The 24,536-nt window shown below is 50.4% G+C and overlaps 1 protein-coding gene across 4 annotated transcripts; it reads right to left on the bottom strand.

Moving 5' to 3' along the window:
* Window positions 1–361: 361 nt before the first annotated feature.
* On the bottom strand, window positions 362–20,010 carry SLC1A6 (solute carrier family 1 member 6). 4 transcript variants are annotated; one of them, XM_086767337.1, is made up of 11 exons: window positions 19,884–20,010; window positions 13,803–14,060; window positions 13,070–13,207; window positions 12,042–12,246; window positions 11,602–11,644; window positions 10,671–11,011; window positions 8,188–8,421; window positions 6,943–7,137; window positions 6,390–6,524; window positions 4,912–5,015; window positions 362–1,916 (listed from the first exon to the last, which is right to left on the bottom strand). In XM_086767337.1, the coding sequence occupies exons 2-11, from the start codon at window positions 14,014–14,016 to the stop codon at window positions 1,885–1,887; spliced, it is 1,641 nt and encodes a 546-aa protein (XP_086623463.1). In that variant the 5' UTR covers window positions 14,017–14,060; window positions 19,884–20,010; the 3' UTR covers window positions 362–1,884. The 4 variants fall into 4 exon arrangements, with proteins under 4 accessions (XP_086623463.1, XP_086623461.1, XP_086623462.1 ...); XM_086767335.1 differs by lacking the exon at window positions 362–1,916 and having other exon boundaries at window positions 4,624–5,015; XM_086767336.1 differs by lacking the exon at window positions 362–1,916 and having other exon boundaries at window positions 4,624–5,015; window positions 6,943–7,110.
* Window positions 20,011–24,536: the final 4,526 nt, after the last annotated feature.

Here is a 24,536-nt window from a genome sequence, read left to right as displayed (position 1 = left end):
GCCCCTGGGCTGCATCCCCAGCAGCGTGGGCAGCAGGGCGAGGGAGGGGATTCTGCCCCTCTGCTCTGGTGAGACCCCCCTGCAGCGCTGCGTCCAGCTCTGGAGCCCCCAACATCAGGACGTGGAGCTGTTGCAGCAAGCGCAGCGCAGCTTTGCCAGGTTATGGACATATGCAGAAGATGGCACCAAAGAAAAAAGCTTCAGGGAAAGGCGTTGCAAAAATCTGGATTTAGTATTTGACCCATGACATAGACACGTGGAGATAAGGAAGTGTCGTACATAATGCTAAAAATAACATCGCTAACTTTGTAAGTTCGTGGTCCTGAGGAAAAGTAATAGAAAAAAACATCATAGAAAAGCATTGTTGGAAAAAATTCCCTTTATTTTTCAAATATGCAAACTATCTTTATTAACACTGAAACTCACAGCAAGAGGAAAAAGCCCCCAGGAATTCACATACTCAAGCTGCCAGGATGCTATGGACGCGCTGCACAGCACGGATTTCCAGCTCGCTCTCTCTTACTCGGGCAGAGCAGAAGGAAGACACAACTTCAGAGCAGCTTTCTCGGGCAGCTCTGACTCCTGAAACAATGTGGACGTGTCGCACACATGATGTGACACATGGCCTGTCATTGGAAATTCTATATTCTTCATGGATTTTTTTCTCTTAAAATGAATTTTGAAGAGCTCCTCCTGTATGTATGCATTGAGATAGCTCTGTTTCATCCCAAATACTGCTCATCTAATCATCAGGAATACAGCTGTTTGCAAATAGGAGAAACTTGGAAAATTTCTGCAAGTAGAAGCAGCAGAACTGCAGTGAAGAAAAGGCTGCATAAACTCTCAAACATCTGATAATTCAAAAATACAGTTGGTAAAATTATAGAATCACAGAAGGGTTTGGGTTGGAAGCGACCTTCAAAGGTCATCCAGTCCAACCCCCCTGCCACGAGCAGGGACACAATGATTTAATACTTTCGGTTACCCAGTTTTGAAGGCTGAGTTAGTACAAGGTCCGCGTTGGGTTTGGAAGGAGCACAAACATTTCTGTATTCTTGGCTGAGCTCTTAACGCCTGCCTCTTCGCCAAGTCACATGCCGTGGGGATGTGGTCCTTGGGATCTGTGCAGGGAAGTCAAAGACGAAGTGGGGAATTTTCCCTATACATTGAGAATTTCTTGGTACAGGTAGAACTCAAAATCAGCATGCATTGGGCTCCTTCCCGGGAAGCCTTGCTTTGGAACACTCATTACTGGCATGAGGTGAAATAGCCTCTGTTGTTTTAAGGATGGGATTAGTCGGGTAAATCAAAGCGGGCATCAAAATGAAGTACGCAGCTTTGCGGAGTGAGAGTTTAGTATTGGTTTGCTGAATTCTGAAGTTCCCCACAGGAGCCCGGTTTGCAGACTTTGAAAATGGGGCCTCTACTTGTTTGTGCTCTGTTAATCTCGGGTGGAAAGCGGGAACTCACAAATGGCAAGAGCTGGAGCGCAGTACTCCGTGGGAAGATGGGAGGTCACGCTGATGCGATGTGGGACGGAGAGCCCCCTTTGTGGGATGTTCACATGTCTGCTAGCAGCAACGGAAAACAGGTCAGACTCCTGCTGAGGTTTATTAAAGTATCATTGAGATCCTTCCAGACAGCTTTGAAAAATGATTGGGCTGGAGGACCCTTTGCAATATCTCTAAACCAGAAAGCATGTGCGTATATTACAAAGCCACAGGGACCCTTACGGTCATCTAGTTTGACTCTCTGTATCACCCAAGCCATAGGGCTTCCCAGAATTAATTCCCATTTGAGCTAGAGTCCAATCCAACCGTCTTTTCTTCCAGTTAATCTGTCAGTTTGCCCTTTATATACAGAAAGTCTCTTCAGGATTAGAATTCAATGCTTTCTTGAAAAGTTGGACAAATAGTCTGGAAAAAAAAAAAGAAAAACAAGATGCAGTTCAATAAGGAAAAATATAAATTACTATACTTAGGTAAAAATAATCAACCGCACAAACACAGGCTGGGAAATGACTTGCTAGGCAGCAGTTCTGCTTAAAATGGTGTTGGAATTATCACGTATTCCCACTGGAGTGGAGTCAATGCTATCATGCTGTTGTGAAAACATAAAGCAGTTTATTGGGTTTTATAAGCAGGTCTGTTCTTTGTGCAGGTTTAGACTCGTGTCAGCTGAGCTGTGTTAACGAGAAGCTAGTGCTGTCTGAGCCCACTGCAGATACAAGCTAATGCAGTGTATCTTAAAACTCTTTGGTTAAGATCCAGTCTTTAGATACAGCTGTCTCATCAAAGTAAGAGTCTAACCTCGCTAAGATTTAAGACACGATGAACAGACTTGGATTTGCTGTATGTATGCATCACGGGCGGTTATCCTGAGCAGCCGATGCATAGCATGCTGATAAACTACGGTAACTTGAGTCCAAGATCTAAACCTTAACGTACACGGAATATTCTTTCCTCAGTGCTCAGCACTAATCCATCTTTAGTTAGATCGTTGTGTCAAATTTTAGTTACTCCACTTTAAGAAAGGTGTGGAACAGTGAGGAAAAAGTCCAGAGGAGAGGAACGTGAATGATTATTACCTGTGAGGGTATACTGGGTCTGTTTAGTCTAGAAAGGAGAAGAGCAGACATTATAACGGTATCCGTACAAGTTTTTAAAATGCTGCAAAGAGGAGGATAAGAATTTGTTATCCTGCTCACTTGCCCCCTGCTAGAGCAGATCTCTTGTCAGAATGAGCAACCTGCCTCCCACAGCCTGCTGCCTTAGGGTCCGGGGCCAGCTACTCCCAAATGGAACTACAACACACGTATATTTACCCTGCTCCGTTATTCACTTTTCTGTGAAAGAGATGCATTTGTCCATTTATCTCAGATTCCCAACAATCCTTCAGGCCATAAAACCAGAATACTCTGTCTACAGAATGTGGAATGTGGCAGCACCAACATACAACCCTGCAATTCCTGAAGGGCCAGAAAGAGCCTCAGGCTCTGGCTTTGCACATCTCAAGACGTGTTGTTTAGGAAGCTTTGCTGGTGTTGGGGAGCCGCACACGGGCAGCTCTGCAGCTGTGGTTGGCAGAGTTGGCTCTCTGATGCCTCTGAGGTCTTCCTGAGGTCCGCTTAGATGCACCTCAGATGGAGGCCTGGGTTTCTGGATGAGAACGACCAGTGTGGAAAGCCAGGGTGGAGGGATTTAAGTGATACTGGGTTAGGAATAACGAACAGACCTCAAGGAAAGGCTGCCCAGTTCAGACAGTTCAGCTGTGCAACAGGAGGCTGCTTGGTGCTGTTTCTGGGCGTAGTCATTTCTGAAGCAGGACAGCTACACTGTAGTGACCCAAAACCTGTGGATCCTTTCCATCTTCCTGATTGTGTCCAGACATTCATTTTTTGGATATTATGGAGCAAGCCCTGCTAGTCCTGTCACTGGAGTGAAAAACACAGGCTGTGTTCCTGGCCGTGCCAAGGAAGGAGGATAAAGCACGGATAAAGCAGGTCCCTACGTCTTGCTTGAGCTTCTGAGGTGTTTTGCATGTTGTGTGGGCTTTTCTCCAAGTGTGTTAAATAGAAGCTGAATTCCATTTGGTAGGAACTGAGAAATTTATCATGAATTTGTGAGTTTAGGGTCTGGCAAACTTGTACAAGTGCTGGGAAGTGACTGGGTACTGTCTGTACAGGACAAGGAGCTGTAGAAAGGCAGAGATATTTTGAAGCACATTCTGGAGCAATGTGACTGAAGGGAAGTCTCTTCTGAAAATAGCCAAAGACAAGCAAAGGAACAGTTTCCTTAGGAGTCTCATGATAAGGAATGAAACTCTTTTTTTCTGGGCAAATCTAGGGTGGCAGGGAGTCATTCCTGGCACAAAGGTACCACCCAGCTGCTCAGATGGGCAAACTGCTCTTAAACTTTGCATTTCCCCTTCTGGTTTCACCAAGAGGAGAACAGCTTGCTAAAGAGAGGTGAAGCTAACTGGTGTTTGGTAGGGCTTGGGAGAGGGGAGAGCTGTTTCAGAGGCTAAGTAATGGATATAGGAAATTCTTTAATTGCTGGCTGCTTTCACAATCCTTTAGCAGTTTCCGCTAATGAAAAGCCTGTTGACCCCTATTTGTGCTACCAGCAGCACAGAAAACCCTGTATGGTCCCACATTCCTTCAGAAGCTGGGTGACTCTAGTATCTGCAGCCAGAAGGGTTGCCAGAGGAGTGAGAGGCTCTCAGGAAGCACCATCCGCATATCTATGCGAACACCGGGACTGTGAGCAAGGAGGACACAGTGTTTATCATAATCACTCGCCAGCAAAGAGCCGACCAGGAGTGCTGGGGCTCTCCAGAGATCTCCAGATGGCCAAAGCGAAAAGCTTTACGTGCTTGGGGGAAGCCACTGACCAAGTGAAGGCTTTGCAGCTGTGTCCTGCAGGGTGGAGTCATCGTGGCGACATTTTGGAACCAGTCCGCAGGCAGTGGTGTCCCCGACCCACCGTGCCACATAGCTGTGCTCATACTTTAGCTCAGACACAACAGACCTCCTAGTCCAGCTCATTCACTGAATCTTCTTTACTCTGGTCTGACTCTTGGACTCCGTAAGAATGACTAAATCAGGCTTTTGTGGAATAAAACTTTCTTTGCAGTTTAATTTTTTCTTCTTTAATGCCAGTCAGAAAGAGATGGGGAGGGGATCAGGGAAGACTGCCTGTGGCAAAAGGGGGAGAAAAGTGTGCTTCTTGGAGAGTGGATCTTTCTCTGTCCTCCACTACGGGCTTCTGTGTCGAGTCTTGGCTTTTTACAGCATTAATCTGCACTCTGGTGCCCAGTTTCACACTGCTGTCTCACTGCTGGGCTGCCCGTGGGTGTTGTTCTGTGGGCAAACCAGGCGGGAGAGCTGCTTTTTCTCTAGTACTGAATTACCGAGTTCGCAGTCCTGCGCATCTAGCTCATGCCGGGAGAGATGCTCCACAATGCCGGCCCCCAGAGAGTCCCCCAGGACGTTGGTGGTCGTTCTAAGGCGGTCCCTGAAAAATCAGAGAGAAAAATGAAATACAGCTTCTTAGTAACAGCTAAGGGGATGGAGACTATTTCAGGAAACTTCTTCAGTTAAACTTTTTCTACTTTTCAAGTCACTCCAGTAATTGACACTTCAGGACTGACAGGAAAACGGCTCCCACGGGGTGTTCCTTGACTGACAGCCCTGAGCACAGGCTTCACATTCATTCCTGCTCTGTTGCATTCCCAGTGTCTCACTGAAAAGTTTTGGACGTGCCACAAAACAAGGGAAACACTGTTGTAGCTCCACATGGACAGTTTCCTTTCCAAAGGGCTGCTGAGGCCTGTCTGCAGACCCAGATGAGCCTCACCACATCCCTTACGCTTGAGTTGCACTTTTTTACAAAAAGTGCAGAAATTCCCGTGCTGCTGTGGAGCCCGATGTCCTCAGCGTGGGCAGTATAACTAGGATAAGGCGTGGGATTCTTTGTGCAAAATGGCAAATCGAAACCACTCCTTGCAGTGAGATATTCTCCACAGCCACAACCGTGCGTAAGAGCTGAAGCTGTCACCAGCCCAGCTACTCATCATACCCTTCAGCGGTAATGGCAGAGGAGACTTTTGGTACCTGGTGGAACCAGCCTTTCTGGGTGAGAACAAGGGGTAACCTGGTGTCTTAGGAGGCAGGGCCCTTTCCAGCCAAGTCTGTTCGCAGGGAAAGTGGAGGTGTTGGGCAAGAGTCTGCTTCCAACTGCTGGTTGCAGACTTTGGCTGCTTTGGCTATAAACCAGCAATATGAGATACAGAGGAACAGAGGAAACACCACCAGTCTGTCCCTGAGCTAGAATTTTGTTGTGTTTGAGAAGATTGAGAGGGCGAGGACTGTGCACAAGTGCATTCTTCCATCTAGTTCTTACGAGCTCTCCTGTGAAATCACTTGTCTCAAGGTTTAAAAGGGAAAGAAATGGGAAATGGAGCAATGTAGCTGACTAGCTGCACCCATCTAAACACGCCTCACCTTTTACAGCCCAGTTTCATCCCACTTTCGGTGTTTGGGAGTGCAGAACCATCACTCTGCAGTGTGAATTTGCCTATTATAGGCACAGCCTGTCCCTCTCAGCCTGGAGGGAGTTTCTGGGGGCCTTTTATGATAAAGCAAACAAAGGACATTCTGCTTGGTGGCCAGGCTGATCTGCAAGCCACCTCTGATACCCTGGGTCACTGAAGGATGTGGTGAAGACTCCAGCGTGGGCAGAGAGGGCTCTGTACCAAGGTCTCACGGATACGGGTGGGTTTACAGGTTACTGAGACTGCTTGTGGCAGAGACGCTGGGAGTACAGAGGAACTCTGCAAGGGCTGGCAGGGAGCACACGGCACTGCATGCTGCTCAGCGGAGAACTTACAGAAACCAGTCCACAGCGATGATCAGCGTGATGTCTTCGGTAGGCAGCCCCACGGAAGTCAGCACTATAACCATAGTCACCAGTCCTGCCTGGGGAATGCCTGCGGCTCCAATGCTGGCTGCTGTGGCAGTGATGCTGGAGGGAACAAAAACCACAGCTCTCAGCAAAGGGAAGGTAGTTGCGTTTGCAAAAATGCCAGGAAGTAGCTCAAACTCATCATCTACAATGCATCTTGGCAGCCTTTCCGCCCTGGTCACCGAGCAGGATGGTGACGCGCGGGACAGGCTCCCCCTGCCAGGCACCCCTCTGCACCACACCACTGCAGCTCTGCCTATGGATGGCCCCGACCTGAAATGCAGTGAGGGCTCAAGCGGAGCCTCAAAGACGTGGTGCCCAAATCATATGTGCTTCTGCACCTGCAAGTGTACACCCTTCTTTTCTGTACTTTTTTTCTTATTGTATCTTCTGAGCAAAAGAGGAGCCTGGCCACACGTCAGATAAGCCAACAAAACTGCAGCCCTCCCTGTAGTCCCACAACTCTTTCAAAAATCACCTTATTGTGATGATCTGCCCGAAGTCGAGCTCATAGTTGTTGACTTGTGCAATGAAGATGGCTGCAAGGGCCTCGTACAGAGCAGTGCCATCCATGTTAATTGTAGCTCCCACAGGCAGGACGAACCTCGTGATGCGCCTGTCCACACCATTGTTTTCTTCCAGGCACCTGAAGGTGATGGGCAGAGTCGCCGAGCTGAAAGGAATTTACAAAACAACGTGAATTGGGTATATGCTGACCTTGGAAGTGGGACTAAGCCTCTGCCTGGTTGATGACCTTACCCTTACCTGCTTTTTCACCCTGCCATGTGAGCCAGAGGCCAGAAGCTGCTAGGAGAAAGAACAGTCTAAGCCAGTTTTCCTCAGATATGGTGCACGCTGCAGTGGCCCATTCAGATAAGGCTGTCCTCAGGGGGTTGGGACAGGGGCTGGGTGGCCCTGAGGCTGATGATGCTGGTGTAACACCAAAAGAAGGTGATGCTGGAGGGTTCAGGGTACATAGCCTGAATGGTCTTGAGCCTCAAGACCAAAACTCCTTTTCCAGCTATTAAAAAAAACTTCAGCTCTTTCTCACCCCCCTCGGTGCATAAGACAAGAATGACCCATGTGTCATGTATCTTGCAGAGAATTGTTTCTGAAAGAGAACATGAGCAGGAAGAACGCAGTGTGTTTCCATGTGAGAACATGGGAGAGAGTGCTCTGTGCCTGCCAGGAGATGAATATAGCAAAAAACATGGCACGCAGTGAAACAACAGCTGCCTACAGTCCCTCGCTTTGGCCATGTTGCGTGGCACTGTGAGTCGTGGAACACACCAGTGTCCATGCCTTTGCCCACGCCTCCTGGGAGTCTGATGCCAGCTGCACCCAGGACACGTGCCTGGGAGCAAGAAATGTGCAAACGCGTGCAAGTGAACACGTGCAAGAGGTGTGTGCGTGGAGAGTAATGCTGCAGTTCCACCGGATCTGATATTTATCCCAAGCTCAGCATTTCAGAGCCACCATTGTGTTTGGTAAGGAGGAATACGGGGCACGCACTGACGGGTAGAGATGGCCACAGGATTAGGGCTTCCGAGCAGGGGAGCGGGAATCTTTCCACTCTCAGATGAGCTTGGCTGGACCAGGGCAAAAAGCTGCTAGTGCTAGAATTTGTGAGACCGTAGCGCTGTGCTGAGAGCAATGGAACACTGAGAAACAGCCCCAGAGTATCCGCACGAGCCCCAGCCCGACTCCTGCGTAGCCATCGTACCTTGAGGAGGTGCCCAGCGCTGTGATGAGGGCCTGCAGAAGCCCTGCAATGAACACCCAGGGGTTTCTGTGAGTGACGATGAAGTAGAGCAGTGGCAGGATGCAGAGGGCATGAATGAGGAGTCCAACGATGACAGTGAGCGTGTACATTCCCAGCTGGCCTCCCATCACTGCCAGGTCATCCATCTCCAGGATTTTGCCAGCAATTAAAAACATGATCCCAACCGGAGCGTACCTGCGGCAGAAACACAAGGCCAATGCTCAGAACTGGCACCCACACTTTCACACCAGCTTCAATGTATGCTGTCTGGAAAAATCCCCAATGAGCCAGCGCACCAGCAGTGCTTGCTGAGCCTGATCATCGCATCATACTGCTGGGTTCTTTTCTGGAAACCTGGAGGGAGCTGGGATTGTTCACTATATGGTCAAAAACCAGCACTTGGTGCACTGTTGGGGACTCCAGCAACTCTGCTGGGCACTGGTGGAGGTTTCTGTCCCCTTCTGGGTTGCCTACTTGTTTCCACAACACTCACTGTGGAATTGATAGGGGAGGTTATGTGGAGGAGCCTTCAGAGTCCCTTCCTTTCCTAACAGGGCTTGGGCTGAGAGTGTTTTTTTTTTAGAGAGAGGCACAGGGAAGTACAGGAGAAACAAAGAAACATGGAGTAAAAGCAGTAGTGTCCTACAGGCTCTGGGATATCAGCCTTGCTATCTTCAGACATTCACATTTAGGAGAAGGAACATATAGGGCATCCATATCTGGTGTAGCATGGACTGGGCACACCAACACCTGGGGAAGCAGCCATGGCTCATACAAAAATCCATTTTGAGGTACACTGCTGTCCTTTCCATTCCCTATGGCTTTTCTCCCCCTCCATAACAACGCATCTCATGAGCAGCAGTGAGGCTCCACAGAAAGGAAGCCCCAACACAGCCATGGAGAATATCATGGGCACTCAACTAAACATGGACAGATAACTGGGCCAAAGAAAATCCCAGCTCCACGGCCACGCCTGTCAGGGCTTGGCCTCTGCAGCTCCAGAGCTCACATGCAATTCATGCAGAAGGCTCAGAGGTCCACATGCCAAACTCCAACTTAGCCTGGGAGGTTTGGAAAAGTTTCAGGAAAGGATTTCACAAATATTTCATTTCCTCTGACCTTCCTATGAGAAGACATTCTTGGCTACAGCTAGTGACCAGATCTCCCCAGGAAAAACGAGCTCCTGGGAGATGCTGGGGACTGTCTGGGCATTGGCTGGTTGGTCGTTAGCAATTGTTTTTCATTTACATCACTGGTCTTTCTTGGGTTTTATTTCTCTCTCTTTTTGTTATTTTCCTTTTCATTACAATATTGTTGTTATTGTTATCGTTATTATTAAATGTTCAAACTGTTCATAGCCCATGAGTTTTACGTTTTTTTTATCCCTGAATCTCTCCCTTGTCCCGCTGGGCAGAGGGAGGAGTGAGCGAATGGCTGTGTGGTGTTCAGCTGCCTGCCGGGTTCAACCACACCACTTGGGAAAGCAAGGCCCCAAGTTCTGGCTTCTCCGTGGAGGAAGAGATCCCAGGGGGGCTGGGGCTCCCCAGTGCTCTGCTGTGAGCTCAGGGTTGTTGTTCTCCTTTGCGTCTTTCTGTGTAAGGTCTGTCCCTGTGCCCCGGATGCTGCTCTGAGATAAAAGACTGTGACTAGCAGAGCAGGGAATGGAAGCTGGAGTGATCTACGATGAGGGAGAGTGCGGGGCTGACAGACCCTCTCCCTGCTGACGTTTCCAGGTATTCTGCCAGCCCTGCATCTGTGGTACCTACCACAAGCTCCCTCCTATTTAGACCTTGAGCTCTAGATGGGTAAAGAGCTTGAAATAACAAGATTTGGTAAAACGCTGCCTTCCAGAGAAGAGTGTTCTCAGCAATGCCGTGCTTATCCGGACCGTGTAGCACTGGCAGCCTTACACAGAAAGCAACGAGCAGCTGAGCTCTAGAGGAGCTGGGATCTGGTAGACCTCAAATCGAGGTAACTTTGAGCTGTCCTTGTCAAGCCAGCTCATCTCTCAGAGCTAGTGCAAACGGGTGCCACCCTGAGTAGCAGGACAGTGGCAATAGGTTGTTGTGATTCGTAGCTAAGTCAGACTCCTGGAACAAAGCTGGAAGGAAAGCTTTTGGTGGGAAAGCCTCACACCCTACCCCTGTTGGTAAGGCTAAGAGATCTTCCACTCCAGCTCTCTGGTCTTCCAAGGGTGTTTCCAGCAGCCTCAAGGAAAGCAAGTCCTGGTGTACCTGATATTTCTGAGGTAAAAACAAAAAACAGGAAATGAAATGTGAACAAACATCCCATCCAGACTTTTCCCTCCAGCCTGATGGAGCCAAAGGAGCGCTGTGCCCATCTGCTTTTCCTGTGCATGTCATCCTTAAAGCTACCCCATTTCTCATCAGGTCAGCGGAAACTGCACCTGCAGACCTCCTGCTCCAACCGGCCGTGCTCCTCACCAGATGATAATGGCCACCAGCCTCATGATGGCTTCGTTGAGGCAGTTAAAGAACTCCCGCAGGGCCCGTCCCTTCTGCTTCATGCTGCCGATCACCAAACCGAAGCACATGGAGAACACTACCAGCCCCAGCGCGTTCACCCCATTGGCTGAGCCCGGGATGGGAATGACTTCTTCAAAGGTCAGCACCTCGGAGATGGTCCCCAGGGCATGAGTGACGTTCTCCAGGATGCCAGTGAAGTTCTCAGGCACAGGGATCTGAGTGGTTGTCACACCCGCTGTGACATTACTGCTGTGGAGGACGGTTCTGGTGAAGACTCTGGTGCTGTACTGTGTCTTGTACTGAAAAGACACAGATTATCAGATGCACTGACAATCCTTGGTTCAGGAGCCCAGGACAACATGCTAGGCTCTTGCATCCCTTCCTAAGGAAAGGTGAGTACTGCAAGTTCACTGCTGACCTCTGTGGGAAACTTGCCTCGCCTGTTCTCAAGCTCCCCAACTTAGTACTGTCACCAAAAAGTTGGTAGAACTAAGACCACTGGAGGGTCTTGTGTCCCTAGGACCGAGATGTTCTGGCTTCTCTGATGACCCTTTCTACTGCTTCCAAGGGCACTAGCACTACAGAAGAGAGAAATCCTTGGAGAATCTGTTCCCATTTCACTGTGAGGCCAAGCCTGCTACCTGAGATCACACAAGCCCTTCCTCACTCTGATTGTGGGATGAGATGGAAGCCCTCGTCTACAGACAGCTTGAGAAGCTTGCATGGGGGATGCTGTAATACAGCCTAATGACTGCAGAGCCTCCTGGAGCAGTCAGACCGAGGGAAGGGTGAAGGCAGTATAAAGCTGTTCCATCCCTCAGAGAAGGCTGGACCATGGTCTAGGACACAGGGTGCAACAGGAAGTGATAGGTCAGATGAGATTTCATACCTGTTTGAAGCAGGCTTCTACCAGGTTGGGTGGGAACATATTCCTGCAGTAGATAAAACAAGGAAAGGGTTATTGTTGTATTTGACTAGCATGAAAATATGGGCTTCCTGGCCAACACCTCTGTCCTGGAGCAGTGTCTCTGGTCACAACTGCCACAATCCAGCTCAGGCTACAGAGCAGATGCACCCTTTCTGTCTGACTGACAGGATGGGAATGTGCTGATCTGGAGACCCTCCTGCATCTTTTCAGACTCCAGAAGGTTGTATTTCAGGAACGTGGAAAGAGACAACACACATACAGCACTGGGATATGGGTCCATGGTAAACGCGTCATCAAACCCAACCAAACCTTAAAACAATACCGTATCACAAAATTTAATTCTGTGGAGGAACATAACTTCACTGATATGGTCTCAACACGAGACCATCTTGTTCACCTACCTCACCAAGTCCATGAAGGCATCTGTGGTCTGCACCTGCTCAATTCTGCCTTCTCGGTGAAGCTTGTCCTTAGATCCTTTTCCTGGGTGGATGATGATCACCATGAGGATGCCAATGAAGACTGCTATGATTGTGGTCACCATGTAGTAGACGACAGCCCGCATCCCCATCTTCCCTGAGGCTCTGCCATCCAGCGAGGCCATTCCTGGGAAGTCACACAGAGAGACAAGGTGAGAAGGTCTATTGTTTTAGAGGGAAGGGGAAAACTCAAGGAAGATTCAAAGCGTGCAGGGCACGTGCGTGAGATGAATGGGCAGCAGGGGTCTCCAGGAAGCACAGGATACAAGGGGTAGAGTTTGTAGTTGCAAGGTGATGTCAATATGGGAGCATGTGACTTGTGGTTATGAAGAAGCATAGCACTGGTGGGTCTTGGGCTGCATTTGAGAACATAGCCATTTTCTCCTAAATCTCTCAGAAGGGAAATAATCCCCTCTGAGTACATTGGGCACAGCCACTGAGTCCCTAATGATGAGATGTTTCAGCAGGTGGAATGCCTTGCGGTCCCTTCTGCTGTCTGAAAGCTTAGCTGGCTGGCATGTCTTCTGTGAGGACCTGGATGAAACAAGCTCTCCAGCCAGTGATCAACTCCAGCTCTTTTGGACTGACACAAATTAACCTACCCTAGGCTGGAGGAAACCTGAAGCTGACTTGGGCAATGAACTTGTTGATGCTTGAGGTTACGTAGGATGAAATCTTTGTTAGTGCTTAAGTGTTGGGCATTGGAAACATCATGTCATGTCCTCCCCCATCTTCTGAGAAAGCACAAGGCCTTCTGCTGCTTTTCCCCACCACTCAGCCAGCAGGGATATGAGTGTGAACCACGTTCACTACAGCTGTAGTTTCAGGCTTGTCACTATGAGCCAAGCTAATCCAGGCACCTCCAGCTGGGGCACAGAGGGGCACACCACCAACAGCTGGCGTCTTCCCTGATTATTGCCTTGGCTGAAAGCAGCAGAAACACTTCTCACCTGTAATCAAGCTGGAGACAATGAGAGGAAGAACCAACATCTGGAGCATCCGCATCAGCAACTCGCCGGGGAAGGAGAAATACTTGATCTGGCGGTAAGTCAGCTGGTAGGGCCGGAGAGAAAACGCCAGGATGATCCCTGTGGATCAGCGAGGGATGAGAATAGAAATGGGACAGCGTGATCCAGTGGCCTGTCCCTCAGGCCTACAGCCTGGCTTTTCTCTTTCTCATCTCCTTTCATCTCCTCCTCTCCCCAAAAGAGCAAATGCTCTTTCTTTTTCTGAAAGGCTATGATCCAGTTTTTACCACATGCTCGCTCTTCCTCTGACATATTTATATGCACAGGAGCCTTGTGCTAAAGCACAGGTCTCCCTGTTGCTCCGATTGCTGCTCCTCTGGGGTCTGTTCCTGGGAAGTTCATGAACAGAAAAATGCTGTGACTGGATACATGATCTCCAAGCCTAACCTAAGCGTGACTGCTCAGCTCAGAGACTTTGTCCGCCCACTTAAAGCTGAGTTCAGCCAGGATTTAGAGAAGTACAGCCTGGATCAAAAGCTAGGGACAATCCACTACCTGCTGGGCAGATTGGTTTGCGCTGTACCACAGCCCTTTGCATCAGCTCATCACCTTCACCTCCCCAGCAAATTGTTTTGATAAAATAAAATCTTTGTGGATTGCACAAACCTTTCCCCACATGTACAAATGGCGCCCAGTGTTGCTACCCGCTCCATACCTAGCAAGACGGCAGCAATGGTGAAGAGGACAAAGGCGTTTCTCCTGAAGAAGCTTTTAGCGCTGTCGGCAGTGATGCTGTGCATCCTCTTCTTGGCCCGTGCTGCCCGCTTCTGCACCGCCTGCCGCAAGCGCTGCACCCGGCTCTCGGCATTGAGCCGCTTGGCTGCGTCCTCGTTGAGGAACAGGCTGTTGACATGGCTCTGCTCGCTCATGGTCAGCACGGCCGCTCGCTCCCCAGGGCACGGCTCTGCCTGCGCTGGGCGGACAGAAGCACAGGAGGGAAGGCATAAGCTGTGGCACCCGACCACTTGCCTCCATTTTTAGGTAATTTCCCTGGTTTATTTAGAGCTGATTAATGAGCTCCTCTGCAAGGAGCAGACCCTGGGGCAAGGCATCTAAAGGACTGCCAGGGTCTTGTCATGGTGGCTCTACTGTCCTGGAGAAGCTCTGGGCTCTGTAGCACCCAACCTGCGCAGAGGAGTGGCTCGTGGCGGCCAGAGCAGCTTTCTCCACAACAGCAAGTGGCACCAGCCGTTTCTGCAGAAAGGAACATAATCCCCTTGCCTTCCGTGGAGTGCGAGGATAATGCTCCACGGACCTTCCTTTGAAGCACAACAGGACTTTCAAGTGGTATGTCTTGTCAAACCCCACTTGCGAGGTTAACCTGCTGTGCAGTCTTCACAAATATCGAGATCAAACCTACTCCACAGAGGTAAATAAAGGACCAGTTCTGCTCCGTTACCTCCTGCCTGCAAGGCCTGGAACAGTCTGCTGTTCTTTAAGGGTTTATTTTTCACTATTATTCCCGTATTCCTCAGAACAAAAGAACAAGGGGGCTGCACAGGCATACCAGTCCGCTCGGCACCAGCACTCCAGCAGCTCTTATCATCAGGAGGGTTACTGCCTGACCACGCAGGTGCCGTTTTCCTACTCTCACTGTGCTTTGACAGACACAAGGTCTGAAAACAATTCTCGTTCACAGGAGTTTGCAAAGAAAATATACGACTGGATCAAAACGAAGAAGAACAAAGTCCCCATAACACATCAGCAGGTGCTGAGAGACCTTTCTTTGGTGTTGCAAGTTAAAGAAGAGCTACTCCATTTGCCATCCGAAATTTAAGTCAAAGAAACCATCACAACTAGGATGACATTCTCCACAAAATACACCTCTAGTGCCTGCCGTTTGAACTCAGATAAGTGCTCTTCATGAACTGAGGACACAGCCCCAAAGATGTTCATGGTACGACACTGCAAGGTCATCTCCAACAGACAGATGCAGGAACACCTCCACACTGATAGGAGATGTGTTTGCACACATGCTGATGCGGTCATGAGGTTCAGAGCGGTGGAGAGACACCTGAGGTCACCCAGACAAGTCACCCTAAGCCCTCCCAAAGCTACGCTGTGTGGAGGCCACCGGCAAAGACTCTGGTCTTTTGCTGCAGGACCCTTGCAGGGCTGCTGTGGTCACCCAAGCTTCTGGATGAGCAAACAGCATTCTGTGGATTTTGGCCCACTGATTCCAGCTTGACCACACATTCACTTCCTTATTACACCACTCTGCTTTCATCTGCTGATGGAGCCAATGTACACCAGACTGGGTGAAAACTTCCTGTCTTCCTGATTGTCACGTAAGAGAAACTGTACGTATTCCTTCTGTTCATTGAGTTTGTGCCTCCTGAACTCCGTAGCAGATTAAGAAACTACAGACCAGATTATCTCCTAAGGCAATTGCTTCTCAAAGCAGAACCACCAAAGAATGTTTAAAACCCCAGAGACTCTCTCTTATTCCCACACCACTCACTCTTTATAGACAACCCAGCGCGCCTTGGAAAGGTGAAGTGCCACCTTACTTGGACATGCAAAGCTCCTCTCTCTTGTGTGAAGTGAAAACAGCTCTGAAATCACCCATCATGGGCTCGCTACACCCGAATCAGGCTTCCTGTTCACCATGGTGACCTGAGGAGAGCCACGCTGAACCAGGAGTATGGAAACGCAGACTCACCTCTCCTCCAAACCTTGCCTTTCTTAGCGTTGGACCACACCACAGCCACGGCACCGATTCCTGTCCAGGGAAGGTGGGAGCAGAACCCGCGCAGATGAAGGGACTCACCTGCTCTTTTCTTCAGATGTCTCCACAGCCACATGCATTGGAAAAAGTATTTTTGGGCAAACAAAATGGAATTTCTATTTTGATGTGGGAAAGTTCAGAATTAGTCTCTAGATCCCATGTTCCACCACATGCTCAGCAGCCTTCTCAGAGCAAAACTTATCGCAGAGAAGGAACTCGCCAGCAGAACTTGCTCCGGCGATGTCCCCACCCTCTTGCTGACTTGCTCCCTTTCTCCATCTGCATATTTTGCAATCCAGTGCCCCCCTCCAGAGCACATTCCCTCTGCATCACTGGCCTGAAATTGTGCAAATATTCTCTATTGCGTCAGCTGGAAGTTCTCAGACTGCTGCTGTAAGTCATCAAAATGCTCTCGCAGCTCAGCGGTCTGTCAATGCTTGGATTTTCCTTCTCGTGAGGAAGAAGGTGGCTTTGCTTTCTTGGTGAAGGTTCTCCTATTCATGCCTGCTTCTCTGGGCTCCACTCTACCAGAAGCACTGAGTTATCTGAGAGAGCGTTTTTGGAGGTAACGTCAAGGCCAGAACCAGGAAGCACAGGATATTTGGCAAGAAAGTTCATTGTTGCAAAACTAATGCCTAGTTCCTGGCAAGGAGGTTTCACATAAACCGAGGGATTTTGGCTATTTTAGGGACATCAGTCAGAAGATGGTGAAAGTAAAAAACGGGTAAGACTTCTGCACTCTGTTTTTTCGTCCTGCAGATTTGCATCCCCGTATCACAAACTGCCCCCATGTGCACCCTTGTCCTTAAACACCGCTGGATCGTAAAAAGGACATCAGCAACTTCAGAACGTGGAGTTCCTTTCATTTTCTGGAGGGTATCCTCGCTTTTCTCAGATCTGCGACAAGGGGATGCAAATACGCCCATGTGCTACAACCTACCGAGTGGTTTTCTGCAAATTTGTCCGACGTTTGCACGACGGGGAATGCTGGGCACAAACCCGAGAGGCTCATCCCCTGAAACAACAGGGATGGTGCCGCTCCCAACTTAGAATCGGAAAGTAAAATATTGCACACGGCAGGGAAACTTCTCAAAATGTTGTCTTGAATGTATGCCTTGACTACAGACTCTGAAGGCATGCAGCCCCCCGCGTCCTTAGCCATGTCCCTCTCCCACAGACAAGGCCAGTGTGTCAAAATGGAGAGCGAGGGGGAGGAGTAGAAGCACAAGGAATATTAGAACGCAGCTAACTGAAGAAAAAAAACACATCAGCAAGGATAAAACCTCAGTGTCAGATCAACCAGATTTAAAAAAAACCCAAACTTCTGGCAAGGATCCTGTATGAAAGGCTTTTGAAGCAACGGATATATTATGGGATGGAAGGGAAGATCACCGTATAACCACTCGTGGTGACAGACAAACCGAACTGGGCAGAATGTCATGGCAATTTTCACCAATACAGAGATTTCAGCTGGGAGGTCCAGTAAGAAGCTGTGCAGCATGCTGAGCTATTAATCTGCTCACAAACGACCTGTGAGAGGAACTGCTGTGTGAATAAGTGAAAAGCAGTAAACACGAGAAGAATAACTCTGAATTGTACACTCTGGTGACTCAAAAAGAGATTGGAAATACCACATGAAAGCACAGGCTGACAGGAAAACAGTGCTAGAAATTATTATGGAAGAAATTATGGGACAGAAAAGAAAATGGTCTTATGATGACCTACAAATATAGAATCACAGACTCACAGGAGCATTTGGTGGGAAGGGAGCGTTAAAGCCCACCCAGTCCAACCCCCCTGCCAGGAGCAGGGACATCTCCAACCAGATCAGGTTGCTCAGAGCCCCGGCCAACCTGGCCTTGAAAGAGCAAACGCCATCTCTGAGAGGATGGGTGGCATCTCCAGGCCTGCCCTGCTTGACTCGCTCCAGCACTGCGTGGTGACCTCCTTGCTGGCCAGACCCCATCCTGCTGGCCCTCCCAGTCCCTTTGGGAGTGACGGCAGCCTGCGCCCCGCTCCCTCTGCTAATGTACAGCGCACCGGCATGGCTTTCTGATTGCTAACGTGTCCAAGAGATGGCAGCTGAATGTCACATAATCAGCCTCAAGGAAGGCAAAAAACTGTGCGGCCAGCACAGCAGAGAAGAGCTCCAGTCTCCAGAGCGTGCAAGCTCTCAGGAGGGCCCGGTTGTGACCCAGTTGTCCCTACTCAGAACAAAGGGATGCCAGACAATGATTGAAATGCTGCTGCTTTACATCACTGTCCCGCTCTTGCTAATGCCTGCCTAGAAGAACACACAAGGAGTTAATCTAATTAGTCAGGTTTACTCCTGGGACTGACAAAAGTCAGTGAAATTAGAAATGCCCACCGCAAAGCCTCTCCCAGGTTTACCAGCCTCCAGGGACCGGGCGGAGAGCGGCTATGCAATCCCAGCGCAGCGGTGACAGGACAGCGTGTCCTGTCACACCACTGCCAGGGGCACGAAGCGTGGCGCGGGGGCAAGCCTGGCTGCTAACAGGATGGCACGGGAAAAGCACGGCAGTGTCGGGCGTCCCCACCTCGAGAAGGGCTGCCCCAGGCTCCCTCCCCCCTCTGCTAATGCAACTCCTCTTTTTTTTTTGTTGCTGAAAGCCAGCCAGAGACTGCGAAATAATCAGCACTTTTGAGCCCACTGCTTCTCTGGTCTCCAAGGAAACTCTGCTGTTATGTTCGACACCAAAGCCAGCAGCATCGTCAGGGAGGGACGTCTCCACAGGTAGCAGCTGAAGGAGGAGAGGGCAGGACCGCTGCAGGAGGAGAGGGGCTGGGGAGAGCGCTGCAGAAGCGAGGCAAGGGGTCACTGGGAGAGCTGTACTCATCTTTGCACGGCGGACAGCTTCTGGGTCACCCCGGGAGAGGGAAGAGGGTAAGCAGCCCCTCCTCGCGTGGAGGGAGGGAAGGGATGTGCCGGGCTGCTCAGGGCAAGGCGGCAGGGCCACGCATCGCCCTTGGGACTCTGCTCAGTGGCCCGACAATTGCAGTTACCGCTATGGAGTCCTTCTCGCTTTTGGGGAGATTATTGGCACTCCAGGGGAGGAAGCTGCAGCCCCTGCACCCCCGGCTGAGTTAAATCGGGGCTCTGCAGGGACGGCAGAGGAGGGGTGGATGTCTCCACTCCTACCCCACTCTCCTCCATCAGCAGCTCAGTGCCTGTGGCCAGGAGCACAGCCACTCTGCTGTTAGCTGGGTTTTTTCAGTCCCAAGGACCAGGACAGAGAGGGCTCGCAAAGCCCCTGGCTGGAGGCGTCCTCACCCCTCGTGCTGTGGGACCCTTTGCAGCCCGGCCCACTGCTTGCCTCTGGGAAGGGCAGCACAACCTGAAAGCAATGCAGCCAAAGTGCCTATGCTGAAAAATTCCATTCACAAGCCCAACTGGTGTGAACTCAACCGTCTTTGTGTTGCTATAGCAGCCCTGGCAGGGCTTTCTGCTCAGTGAAGTGCTAGGGCATCTCCATTTTCCACTCGCTACCTGGCAGCCAGCTCCCTCCCAGCCAACGCCTGCCACTACAATGGACCCGGGAGGAGAACGGATCTGCCCAGGGTCCAACCACTGACCCACCTCTGTGAGAGAGCACCGGCTAAGGGGAGGGGAATCCGCACCGGGCAGGAATTTCGGCCCAGCTAAGCTCCACAGTGACAAAGTGATCAGCTGGTTCGTGGCCCAAGTCCGATACTGGGAGGACAAACGCCAGTCCTCCCATTGCTCCCGACTCCTGCTCAGTCCTGTGATAAGGTCGTCTCTCTTTACCTGCCCACCCCCATTTCACCCCAGCCCAGAACCTACAGTCCCACGTTTAAAGCACTCCCATCTGGGCAGTCCCCTGTCCTGCACCAGGGTGAGAGCCATCCCTGAGGCTTGCTCATACATACACCTGAGGAATCCTCCTGCCATCCTCCTGTCCTGCTTCAGCCCCTGGCCCTGGCACCACTCTTACTCATGCATTCAGATTTCCTGATGAAACCACTCACCTGGAACCGTGCTGGTCGTCAGGCAGGAAGGGCAGCGGGTCTTTTTCGTCTTGGGGGATTATTCTCAGCTGTTTTGTTCTTTAATTCTTTAAGCTCAAAGGCAAGATGCGGGATTTTCTCCGTAGAAAGGTACAGCGTTAGCAGAGAGCTCTGAGCAGTACCTCCTGAGAGAGGAAAGGAAGACTGTAATATGCTCAGGATACATGGCAGTAGGGGCTGGGGGAGTGGCAGGGAGGAGGAGACTGAAGAAATCTTCGGTGATTGCAGGAGGCCAGAAAGCACCTGTCACCATGATGTTGCACATAGTCCAGGCTGGATTGAACAGCACCCCTGATACTGCACTTCCTTCTGCCTCCTCACACGGGCTGCAAAGGGAGTTGGCAGGAACAGAGAGCCGGGCAAGCTGTTAAATGAGAGCCAGATCTCAGCCCCATCCCGCCCCTGCCCCTCCGTCTGTCCATTCCAGGAGGGTGGCTGTGTGCGGAAACCTGTCCAGCAGCAGGTGGGTACCCTGAGCAGGCGGGTCCTCCACCGCTCCGGTCTGCGTAAGCAGGAGCTCAGAGATCCAGACGTAGCCCTGCGGTGTGTCCAGACCAGCCCGAGGGGATGGATGTGTCCGTGCCTCAGCCAAATCGCCGTAATTTCCCCGTGGTGTATTAGGCGAGTCACGAGCAGGAACCCATTCAGAGTGTGCAAAGGAAAGGGAGCCAGACTCTGCTTTCAAGGAAGTGGGCAAACCTTGTGCTGTCTGTCCCCATCGGTCTCTGAAATATCCATTCCTGCTGCAGTTTCTTTGCTAGAAGTCCTGCATGTCAAAATTTCCATTCATGCGCTACGCCAAAAACACAAAAGTCGGGTTGCAGGTGTGAGAACCACACAGCCAGTGCTGGCCTCTGGATGGGCCAGAGTGAGAAATTACATCCAAAGAACAAGCCCCAGCAGCAAGGTGACAACAGCACCTCTGTTTCCCTTCCTGCTAGACACGTGGCTCACAGGGGACATATCGGTTCCTTCCTGCCAGTACCATTCTACTTAATCAGGTGGCACCGGTGCAGGAGCTTTTGCTGCACGCTTCAGCTTGGCATGCCAACAGCGATGTGCTGCGTCTGCAGCTGGAGCTCGCCACAGAGCTTGAAGTCAGCGAGGGGGAGGCCCAAGCCAAAGTGTCAGCCTCATCTGACAGAGTCCTGGAGCTGAAATCCCCACCAGCCTTATGTCCCCATCAGACTCTGTGAGAAGAGGAGACAGACCTCCTCAGCCCAGGTCCCAACACCAACTGACTTTTGGCAGCCATTTTTAGGTTGGAAAAGACCTTTCAGATCAAGTCCAACTGTAAACCTGGACAGTGATTAGGTGGGACTTAGCTGGACGAGCCATTTGGAGCCCGGGGTCTCGACTAGCTCTGTCATACTCCATCTGCCAAATCAGCGTAGACACAGGCCACTGCTGCCTCAGGAGACACAGCCACGCTGTCTGCATCCGACAAATTGCGTGGTCTTCAGGCAGCTCAGCTGCTCACACGTGAATGGAGCAAACAGCACTGGAGGCTGCGCATGTGCAGAGAGGTCTCAGGTCATGCCAGTGTCAGCTGGGAGCTGGAAACTCAGGCCTTGCACCCTGCAAAGCTTCAGTCGTCTTTCCAGCAAAGCCCATACTGGAATGGGCTCCACAAGAAGATCGTTTTATTCCAAAATGAATCTCTGGTTATGGGGAAGAGAGTCCAGCACCCTGCCTGCACCACGCACCCAGAACACTCCTAACAGTGAATAACTGTCCTTTTCCACTTCCTAACTATCCTTTTCCACTTCCTGTGCCTGAAGTTCATCTTGGATCCTAGAATCTGTACCAATCCCTACCCATTTTTTTAATCCGCAGGTTAATAGCCCTAGGCCTTTTTTAGCCATCAACCTCCTTCAGCAGCTTTTCCCATGTTTCATTTTGACTCACACCTGTGGCAATTTCCAGACACTTTCAAGTTATTAAATAGGACACAGAGCAGCAGTCTGGAGCTATGGAGGAGGTGAAGCGCCCTGCTCCCTGGGGATGGAGCTGCCTGATGCCCAGGCAGAGCCCTCCAGCATGGAGCAATCCTTGGGGAACAAGCCCCACGGTGAGCTAACCCTTCTAGGTCTCTCCTCTTTCCAGGAGCGCCAGGCACACGTGATCATCCACGTCGCGCAGCGGCCACGTCACACTGTAAGTTATCAACAGTGGGTTGTGAGAGGCAAGGAGAAAAGACCTGGCAGCTGTGCCTCATGTCGCTTCATCACCTTATAAAAACTCTTCTGATGCTATCCTTGTCCAGCTGCCTTAAGATAACGGAAGAGCTTGTTGGGAAACAGCCTCGAACAGCTTTCCCAAACCAGCTCCCTGGTGATCTTCTTCACAAAGCACCTTCCCGAATGATTTATGCTCACCTCACAAGTAGGCTAAAACTGTTACACAGGGACAGGGCAGTCAGCTGGCTTCGCACCTGCTCCCTGGTCAAACACGCCCTCAGCCTGCGTCTTTGCCCAACGTGGAAAGACCTTGGTCCTAAACCAGTGAAGTTCTGGGCAAAGGACTCTCCAGACAGATTTCTACAGAGGGTTTGTGTGTCTAAAAGAGAGGTTTGTGGGTCCAGTGGAACAACTACTTCTTTGTCATTGCTTTGTTTTTTAATAAAGACATTGGTTAGCTGTTGGATCTTTAAAGAGCAAACCACCCAGAGACGGGCTCAGCATTGATTCACAGTGTGATGAGAAGGGAAATCCCACAGGTGAGTCTCTGTTAGCACGCAGGTACACCAAATTCAGTTTGCTGTATGCAGCCTGGCTGAGGCACTGAGCCTGAAGGCTGGGGCTGGAGGAAGCCAAGCAGGAGGCTGTGTCCACCATCCCCTGCTTCCCCTGCCTTCCGACCAGCACTTCCTGCAATGGCCTTTTGAAAGGGCCCCGTTTGTCTGAACTGCTGGATAAAACCCCGTTAAGGAGCATGCTGTAACGGATCCACGGCGTGAGTGTGCTCAGCCCTGCCAGCTGAACGCCTGGGTGGCGGGAGGGGGTACAGGGACCGTCCTTACCTGGACCTGTCACAGGAACATGGATGTCTTCTGTGCAGAAAGCCACTGGGATATTCCCAGTGCTAATTGTCGTGCGGAAAGCTGTGATTTTCTTGTATGTTAAGCAATCCTTCAGCCCTTCTTTCCCTGGATTTTGCAATTCTGTGGTCTTGTTCTCCTTGTTACAGTAACCTTAATTTGGGAGCTGGAATTAATTTTGGATCCTGCATCGCTCCCTTGGCCCAGGGAGCAGAGTCCAATTATGCGGCTGTGACCTTCATTCCAAGTTAGCGGAGTTTCTGCAAATGAATCTCCTTTGTGTTTCACAGAGCCGCTCAAGTAATGGAATTTCCTTCCTATGGGAAATGCCAATATTTCAACATTGATTTTTGCCCTATTTTGGAACAAAACCTCAACATTTCAACTCTTTCAACACATGAAAATTCAGAAATGTAAAGAAATGTGTGGGCTTGGATCAGACTGATGTAAATCTGCTCCCACCTGAGCTGTAATATTTCTTCCTGTGAGTGCCTCTCATGATAACTTTTTACCTAGCTGGACAGACTGCAACTCTCCTGATACTCTGCCGCGTCCCCCTGTAGCTGAGCAGCTCCAGTGCATCACCCTTGTCTTAAAAACATCATTTTGTCAAACTGTTTAACAGACTTTGCTGACACTTCCACTGGAGAATGAATCTGCTGCTCCCTCCCTGAAAGGTTCGCTGGCGGAAACCCCTCCGGGTTCCCTCAGCACGCCACAGGTGTGAGGAGTCCTTTAGCTCTTCTTCCCTGCCCTCCTCACCTCTGACTCCATCCAGCCCCGCGGTTTTCTGCTGGCACTACAGACTGCCGAGCAGCTCTTCTGCCCCATGTGTTTGGAAGAGGCTGGGTTTAGGTTTCCTGCCATAAACAAGTTATTTCCAAAGACTTCTCTTTTTTTGGCTTGCCTTATGGTATTTGCACATTTAACTCTACCCTATTCTATATTTTACCCATTCTCTAGGATATATATTAGCCCTTTCTCTGCTCTGTTTGCTCCCCAGCAGCTCTTCCCTGCCTCTCTTCCCCGCACCCCGGCCTCCCTGCCGCCTCAGCTGGGTGATGATGGGGCAACCACGAACGTCTGGGGAGAAGGGAATCCCACCCAATTTCAGGATAAGAGCTGGGCTCTCAGGAAGCACCGGTTATTTGGTCGGAAGCAATCACTCCAGAACAGTGTCTGGCTTGAGCGCTGTTAGCAGGTCCCTGGAAGCCGTGGAGGGGAAACACAATCCTCAGTGCAGGGTGGTGGCATCCTGTAGGACAACCATGGTAGCAGGAAGGCCAACACTGAAGGAGCAGCTGTGCTGAGAGGAAGCTGCAGAGCTGCATGTCAGGTTTATCATATTGTCTGACTGCAGTTTTTATGTAGCCATGCAAAATCAAAAGAGTAAATGATACTTATTGGCAGCAGCAGCAGTGCTCTGAACACTCGTGGACACAACTAATAGTTGTTCTGAGCATGGTTTGTTTCTGCGGACGAGGCACCGCGATACAGCACCTTCATGCACACGCTGCTCCGTATTAATAACCTGAAATGTCTGTACTGGCAATTAATGGCTTCAGGGGACCGGC

This window comes from Chlamydotis macqueenii, chromosome 26 (genome assembly GCF_036417535.1).
Source record: "Chlamydotis macqueenii isolate bChlMac1 chromosome 26, bChlMac1.mat, whole genome shotgun sequence".
NCBI classification, from domain to species: domain Eukaryota; kingdom Metazoa; phylum Chordata; class Aves; order Otidiformes; family Otididae; genus Chlamydotis; species Chlamydotis macqueenii.
Note: the sequence above shows the minus strand (reverse complement) of the source record. Positions and strands in the feature narration are given on the sequence as shown.